The sequence below is a fragment of the Episyrphus balteatus genome, chromosome 4 (assembly GCF_945859705.1).
Source record: "Episyrphus balteatus chromosome 4, idEpiBalt1.1, whole genome shotgun sequence".
Taxonomy (NCBI): Eukaryota; Metazoa; Arthropoda; class Insecta; order Diptera; family Syrphidae; genus Episyrphus; species Episyrphus balteatus.
The window spans coordinates 28,167,297-28,175,723 of NC_079137.1; the positions used below are offsets into that span (position 1 = coordinate 28,167,297).

An 8,427-nucleotide genomic window follows, 5' to 3' on the forward strand; every position below is an offset into this window, starting at 1 on the left:
AGTGAAAAAGTACAAAAGTGAACATTTTCAAATGCATTTTTGTATAGTTTTTCGGGTTGAAAAATTAAAACAAATGACGCAGAAAGCTTATTTTTTGGTCTAAAAAACAATTTGTATACTCTTTATCACATAACAAATGCGCTATTCAGAAAAAAAATCTTTTCACTTTTGTACTTTTTCAAAAAGTGGTGTATGTAGTTAAGTAAAGTAAAAATAATAAAAATACAAATCTAGGTCTACTAGGTGCATAATTTGCCGTTATTTAGTCGTTAATAACGACTAATTCGAGGGTCCCAAACAACAAATTCAGGTGTAAGCCACGCTTTGATGCCTTAAGTCTAAGCCACTTTTTAAGCGAAACTTATTAAATTCGTGTCAAGTTAGCGGAACAACACTCAATTTGAATGAAACCAGTGAGCGACAAAATTGAAAATGCCACAACTAATTCGAGGGTCCCAACCGACAGATTTTGGTATAAGCCACGCTTTAGTACGTTAAGTCTAAGTCACTTTTTAAGCGAATTGATAAATTCGTGTCAAATTTGGAAAATGTCAAAAATTTGAACGAAAACAGTTAGCGACAAAATTGAAAATAGCACAACTAATTAACGACAAATTAGCAGCAAATTCACTCACACTCAGTTTTTCAAAAAAAAAACTTTTTTAGAGATGGTGTTTCGCTAAGTTGATATCAAGTTAGCGAAACAAAACATTTCCTTATGAAATTATAAAGCTGCAAAATCGAAATTATCACAACTAATTAACGACTAATTAATAGCTGCGTTCCTTTGGAAATTTGTATCTACTGCTTAGTACTTAAAGCTGCTTTGAACTACTTTTTCAGTATAGCAAAAGTAGTTTTAAGTACTAAAGGCTTATAGCCTTTTCACACCAAACCCAAAAACGCGGTTTATGGTAAAAAGTTTTCAAAAACCTGAAAAGCGTTCACACCACAAGTTTACAGGTTTTTGTGTGACGTTTAAAATATTTTGACATCCAAATGTCAAGTTTTCGATGAGATTTAATTTTTGTTGTTTAAATCAGCTTAAGCTCACAAAATTGATCAAATAAAATGAACTCTGACAATTTAAATATAATTTTAATTCATAAACAAAAAACAGAGGAATATATAAAAGTTTTACAAAGCTTCTTCCTCTTTGAGACACCAAATACAAGAAAAAAACGACTTCGAAGCATCCAGATAGCTAAATTGGTAAAGATGAGAAAAGAGATTTTTGATGAAATAGAAAAACTCAACTCCCAGAGGACCATTTGGACAAAGGTTAGCTTTTTGTAATTAAAAAATACGAAACAAATATTGATAAACATAAATATATTATGCAGATACGTACCAGCACATTCTGGGAAGAAGAAGTTATGCAAAACAATAATGAACATTTTAAGCAACACTTTAGAATGTCTCGGGATACCTTCGAAGTTCTATGCAATGAAGTCAGAAACTTAGAGAAGCACGACACACGTTACAGGAAGTCTATTCCACTGAGAAAAAGAGTAGCCATAGCTATCTATACTCTTGGCTCATCTGCGGAGTATAGAACCATTTCGGCTCTTTTTGGTGTAGGCATATCGACAGTTTATATTATCTTAAAAACTTTTTGTAAAGAAGCCTGGCGTGTCCTTCACCCTAAATATCTATGTGCTTATCCACTCACTTCAGACATTATAAAAGAAAATGTAGATGGCTTTCAAAAGCTTGGTTTCCCCCAATGTTTTGGAGCTATAGGTAAAGAAAAACATGTTTTGTATGTACCTACTCAATTATTTATTAACACTATTGTTTTTCCAGATGGTTGTCATATAGAGATTCAACCCCCTTCACAAGATGCTGTCGATTATTATAATTATAAAGGATGGTACTCGATGGTTTTATTGGCTATAGTTGATTATCGGTTAGAATGATTGTACACAATGGTTATGATTTTTTTTAATAGATCTCATTATAGCTATAGATTCCTTTACATAAACGTTGGAAGTCCGGGCCGCTGCAATGATTCTCAAATTTTTGAAAATTCATATGTTAAAGAACAGCACCAACAACCAATTCTTAAAGAAATGTCGAAGAATCTTTGCGGTGTAGATATTCCTGTTTTACTTCTCGGAGATTCAGCATTCAGGTTATCTGAATATTTAATGAAACCGTATCCTTTTAATACCACAGCAACAGAAGCAGAAAAAAATTTTAACTATGTTCTTTCGAAATGCCGAAGAGTAGTTGAAAATTCTTTTGGTCATCTTAAAGCAAGGTTTAGAAGATTAGGAAAAGGTCTCGATAACCGCATCGACAACAGTACATTGATAACACTGGTCAACAAGGTTTTTGTTACAGACATCAAGACATACTTTTCTATAGGTTTTTTGGGTGCTGAGCTCGAATCTGGAGTCAGAACAATTCTATCACATCACGTTTTTGAGATAATCCCGTTAGAAAATCGAAAATGCCGCTTTTTACCAGTTTTCGAGATTATTTCTTAGCTTTTGGTTATTTGTTTTAAATAAATTTGTAACGGTTTCTAGTAGAACTAAATCTTGTCTTTCTAAATCCGTTTAAATCTTTTAAAAATTTCTTTTCTTCGTTGAGAAATCTGAAGTTGAAATCAACGTGTTTGGTATATCTTATGTTTATTTACTTTTAATAGCGAATCTCAAAAAGTTCTTTGCCAATCGCTTTCAAATTTTGACACAACGTTCTATTTTGAATCTTGCAAGTTTTTATATCTGCGAAAGTGGTGAATCGCGGTGAGATACATCAAAGCGTGACTGTGTCAGATAAGTTATACTAAATAATTACTAGTGAGAAAAATATAATTTTTTTCTTGTTAAAAACAAGACAAGAACTTAATGGAATGTAAACGAAACGTTGTGTCAAAATTTGAAAGCGATTGGCAAAGAACTTTTCGAGATTCGCTATTAAAAGTAAATAAACATAAGATATACCAAACACGTTGATTTCAACTTCAGATTTCTCAAAGAAGAAAAGAGATTTTTAAAAGATTTAAACGGATTTAGAAAGACAAGATTTAGTTCTACTAGAAACCGTTACAAATTTATCTAAAACAACTAACCAAAAGCTAAGAAATAATCTCGAAAACTGGTAAAAAGCGGAATTTTCGATTTTCTAACGGGACTATCTCAAAAACGTGATGTGATAGAATTTTTTTGACTTCGGATTCAAGCTTAGCACACCAAAATCCTATAGAAAAGTATACCTTGGTTTCTGTAACAAAAAAAAAGTTTAATTTTGTTGACCAGTGTAATCAAAACAGCTTGTGTTTTACACAATTTCTTGAACGTTTTTAATGACGACATAAATATTCAGTGGTTGCAAAATGCAAATAATACTCTAGAGAGAGAACAACCTGAAAATATTACCCAAAGAGATGACTTTCTACCAACGCCTTCAATTATACGAAACGCTATCACCATGCATTTAGGTAACAATACTCATAGTTATTTTTCGCCTCAAACATGTGTAGGTATATCTTCACTCACTTCCACAATGTCTTTCTTAATTCTTAAGGCTTAACTACATACACCACTTTTTGAAAAAGTACAAAAGTGTAAAATATTTTTTTTCTCGCTAGCGCAATTGTTTTGTGAAAAAGAGTATACAAATTGTTTTTTAGACCAAAAAATAAGCTTTCTACATCATTAGTTTTAATTTTCCAGCCCGAAAAACTACACAAAAATGCATTTGAAAATTTTCACTTTTGTACTTTTTCACTTTTTGAGCCAATGTAGTTATACCTTTATTTAAATCCTGAAAACAAATCCTGAAAACCACATTCAATTCAAACTAACACAATCAAAGATTATGAAACCATTATTTTTAGTTACTATAATTATTTATTTTTTCGTAAAATGTCAAGTACAGATGCATTGAACTTTTTTGCATCAGCAACAAACTCTTTAAAGCATGCAAGTTTTTCTTCTTCAATTCTTAATGATTTTTGTGATTCCTCTTTACTGTGTTTTAGAAGCTCTTCATCAATAGCCTTTAGTTTTTCACCACATATTTTTCTTTTTTTTGCTTTAGATGTGGATGCACCCTCATCAGGCGATGGAGATAATGGGTTTTCTTTGTTGGAGCATTCTGAATACTCATGGTCCTCTATCACCGTGATATCTAATGATGAAACTGCAGCCGTAGACCCACTTGAATTGGAAATGGACTCTGAAAGAATATAAAATAGAGTGTGTAATGTATTTACATACATGAATTTTGTTAAAATTATAATTTTACCTGAAGGACGACTGTCTTCCACAACAAACTCTAAATTGTGTATCCGGTGTCCTCCAAGAATGCTGTGTACTTTATTGTATAAAGCCCATTCGGATGGGGAACCTCCGGATGGACCAATGATTTGTTTTTCCTTCCTGGAAATTAAAGATTAACAAACAATTTTGTACATAGATATATCAAGAAAATAATGAATTTGTTCCTACTTGTATTTGGTCGTTAAATTATGGAGTTTCATTTTTATTTCCTCCGCAGAATAAGACATTGGCCGCCCCTCAAATTCCTTGGACATTTCCTTGTATATATGTCCGTTTTTTCGGCTGCCTCTGAGCTGTGGCTCAGAGGCAGCCCAAAGTTCCAACAGGAACTCTTCGTCATCAGTTCCCCACATCTTTTTTTTATGTTTTTTTTTTTGCTCAGCCATTTTCTATAATTAAAAAGAAAAGAAATTTGATTAATTATAAAGAATATTTTGTTAATGAATAGAAAAATATTTCTTACCAGATACAAAAATCAACAAACTGCAACTGTAAAACAACTGTTATTTTTGCCTGTCAGTTCTTTTTTTTTTTTTGTCTGCTGAATTTGTGCTGAATTCTTCAAAAGGTTTGTTTGGTTATTTCGTTCGGAGTTGAATGTTTTCATATTCAGGTTTTTGGCGAGTTTAATCAAAAACTTGTGTTTTACGAAAACTTGTGGTTTATGAAAAATGTATGGAAAAACTTGTGTTTTTGATATAGGTTTTTGGGTTTTTTCACAAAAACCGCGTTTTTGGCTTGGTGTGAAAAGGCTATTAACTACATACACCACTTTTTGAAAAAGTACAAAAGTGAAAATATTCTTTTTCTGGCTAGCGCAATTGTTTTGTGAAAAAGAGTATACAAATAGTTTTTTAGACCAAAAAATAAGCTTTCTGCATCATTTGTTTTAATTTTCCAGCCCGAAAAACTATACAAAAATGCGTTTAAAAATTTTCACTTTTGTACTTTTTCACTTTTTGAGCCAATGTAGTTAAAGGCTTAGCTACATTCAACTTCAAAAAGTACAAAAGTGAAAAAATGTTTTGTCTTTTACCAACACACTTCAAAATTCTATCTTTTATCTCAGAAAAACAAAAGTAAAAGTTAAAAAGGTTTTAACTTTCACTTTTTGAAAACACAAACACATGCAAACCAACAACTTAAGAAAATGATTGTTAGATGGCGTTGTAAAGGATAATTTTCAATGAACATGCCTTTTTTGACAGATAATTTGTCGTAAATAAAAAAACTTTGACAAAAATTTATATTTTCGAAACAAACTTCATCAATCCAACATAATCTTTCAAAAGTATTTCCTTTGTCATTTGATGTACAAATAATATCATTTCTATAGCTTTTGAAGCTGTAGCCCTGCCAAATAACTTGACACGATGGGTAGTTGATATAATACAATAAATGAACTTTTGAAAGTTTTCTAAATAAAACCCGAAGCATGTTTAAATTTTAAAATTTTTCTTTGGCCAAAAAAGGATACATAATTACTTATTTCACTTTAGTTTCTTTTTTGTTTCGTTGCTTTTCCACCAACTGAAGAGACGATCTCCATGAAGAGATGTATTAGCTCGACGTAACCTTCAAAAAGAAAAGGCTCTCGGGCACCGCAACACACCACCAATCATTATCTCCTAAACCAATCCTTAAAGCTTATCATAGGTACTGAACCACAATAACGAAATCAGATTAAAGATGGAAAGCACCATGTCGTGATGCTTCTCGGAAAAAGGGGGACTCTTTGATTTGGTTGTTGTTTTCTTTCCCAGCGGCGGCGATGAGCTCAATTAACAAGGGAAATAAATGTACACAGTTGAATGTTGAAGTTTCTTTATGCCAACATGTTTAAAAGAAATTAGAAAATAAAAATAATAATAATAATCAAGAAATAAAACACAAATCAGTAGTACACCGCAAGACAAAAACAAATAACTGCACAATTTTTTTTTTTTCACAAATGACAGTTTTAAAGTTTTAAACACAATTTTGATACTCATTTTCGTATGAAGATGTCGCTAGTAGTATGTGTGTATTTTTCACTTTTTCACTTTTTGAAATCAAAAAGTGAATGTAGTTAAGCCTAAAGGCTTAAGCAGTAGATAAATATTTACAAAGGAACGCAGCTAATAGCAAATCATGACATACTCAAATGTTCAAAAAGACCTTTATTAAGAGTTGTTATTTCGCTAAGTTGATATCAAGTTAGCGAAACATAAAAAATATACCTATAAGAAAACAATGAATGACAAAATCAAAATTACCACAGCTAATTAACTACTAAATAACGGCAAATTATGCACCTAGTCCCGTTTGGATCGGTGAATGTTGTTTCTCTAAGTTGACACTCATAAAATTTAAACAAATGATAGCCAGAAAAAAAATCTTTTCACTCTTGTACTTTTTCAAAAAGTGGTGTATGTAGTTAAACCTTAAGCAAAAATAAAATAAAATTAATTTCGTTCAAGATTTCGTTAACGAAATTTTGTATGGAAAATTTCGTTTCGCATCAGTAGCGTACTAGGCTTTAAGCCTAGAACAGTGCTGACGCGAAACGAAAAATTTTCAAGCCTCCAAAGTCGACAACGAAAATGCTAACGAAAAAATATCATCGAGTATTCTGTCAAAGTCAAAATAAAAAAAATAAAAATTAATTTAAAATCAAGAAAAATCAACAGAAAAAAATTTTAAAGCAAGAAAAAATGAATTAAAAGTGAAAAAACCGTCAACCCTGCTCTTGGAGGCAGGCAAAATGCACAGGACAGTAAAAAGTAAGTGACAAAAAATGAGTAAAAACTCTAGAATTTTTCGCTAGAGCTGCGTACTGAAAAACGAAAAGCAAAACGAAATTTTTCGTTCAAGATTTCGTTAATGAAATTTTGTATGTAAAATTTAGTTTCGCTTCAGCTGCGTACTAGCCTATAGGGCTGTTGGTCAGTGAAAATTTCAAACTAAATTATTTAACCAAGATGAAAAATTTTAACGCAGTTCACACACGGCCTAAGTGCCTGGCTATACGGTGATTTTTCAATCGCCTAAGCAGTGAGTTTGCAGGCAAGAGGGATGAGGAATGAAGGGAGAAGATGCTCACGAAGGGAAATCTTCTGAGGGTATTGCTAAATTGTTCCTCTTTTTGACGTTTGTTCCTAGAAAATGTAAAAGTGGAACGTGATTGTTCACAACAATGTGTAGCCACCTCATGTGATTTTTCAATCGATTGAAAAATCACTGTGTAACCAGGCACTAATGTCGAATTCCTTTCAATTAAAAAATCGAATTTTCGGCGATCTCGAAGCGAAATTTTTCTGAAAATCATGTTCCATAGAATAAAAAAATTCGCCTCAAACGAAGCAGAATTCGAATTTTTTTTAATCCCTCTTTTTTGAGAGATTTAAGGCTTGGCCACACCGGAGGGTATGCGGTAGAGGTACGGGTAGCGGTAACGATATTTGTATGAAAAAAATTCCACATCTGAACGTTGATATGTCAGTTTGGAATTTTTTTCATACAAGTACCGTTACCTCTACCCGTACCGCTACCGCATACCCTCCGGTGTGGCCAAGCCTTTACACGGATTTGCACACACACTTGGAACATTTGACATTTCTCAAACGTCAAGCTGACAGTTTTCTTCGTGTTGTTTGTTTATTTGAGAACATCAACTTCAAATAAAGAGTAAATTTTAATTGAATATCGCATTTTTATTGCGGAAAAATATGAAATAATAAAAAAAAACAATGTGCGATCAAAATATATTTTTTCCTGGCATAGTTCTTGTGAAAAAGTCAAATTACTGTGACTTTTCTTCTCGTAATTGTCTTCAGAAAATTTCTCTGTAAAACCACACCATACGGCCAAAATAATAACCTTCTACTTCATCTTCACTCAGATCTTAATAATAACTGCAATTTCCCTTTGATTCTGATTAACATAACTTTATATTACCGAAGAAAATAAACAAAATTATTGATCAAAGGAATCTCTGGTTTTATTTTGCAGAAATTGTTTTGGCTTCAGCTTGACGTTCGTGTAAAAATTGTTGTCAAATGACACACATACAATCGCAAAATTAATTCGGTCTGTTTTCATGTTCCTTTTTAACACCAAAAATTCGATTTTTTGAGGCGATTCAAAAAATTGA

The 8,427-nt window shown here is 32.1% G+C and overlaps 2 protein-coding genes across 3 annotated transcripts; one reads left to right on the plus strand and one right to left on the minus strand.

Annotated features, from left to right (window-relative positions):
* Positions 1–1,024: 1,024 nt before the first annotated feature.
* Positions 1,025–4,168, plus strand: LOC129919883 (uncharacterized). Its single transcript, XM_056000980.1, has 5 exons — positions 1,025–1,281; positions 1,344–1,743; positions 1,807–1,909; positions 1,964–2,134; positions 4,054–4,168. The coding sequence occupies exons 1-5, from the start codon at positions 1,072–1,074 to the stop codon at positions 4,085–4,087; spliced, it is 918 nt and encodes a 305-aa protein (XP_055856955.1). The 5' UTR covers positions 1,025–1,071; the 3' UTR covers positions 4,088–4,168.
* Positions 3,841–4,650, minus strand: LOC129919884 (uncharacterized). 2 transcript variants are annotated; one of them, XM_056000982.1, is made up of 3 exons: positions 4,464–4,650; positions 4,261–4,394; positions 3,841–4,191 (listed from the first exon to the last, which is right to left on the minus strand). In XM_056000982.1, the coding sequence occupies exons 1-3, from the start codon at positions 4,646–4,648 to the stop codon at positions 3,860–3,862; spliced, it is 651 nt and encodes a 216-aa protein (XP_055856957.1). In that variant the 5' UTR covers positions 4,649–4,650; the 3' UTR covers positions 3,841–3,859. The 2 variants fall into 2 exon arrangements, with proteins under 2 accessions (XP_055856957.1, XP_055856956.1); XM_056000981.1 differs by having other exon boundaries at positions 3,841–4,394.
* Between the last annotated feature and the right edge of the window lie 3,777 nt (positions 4,651–8,427).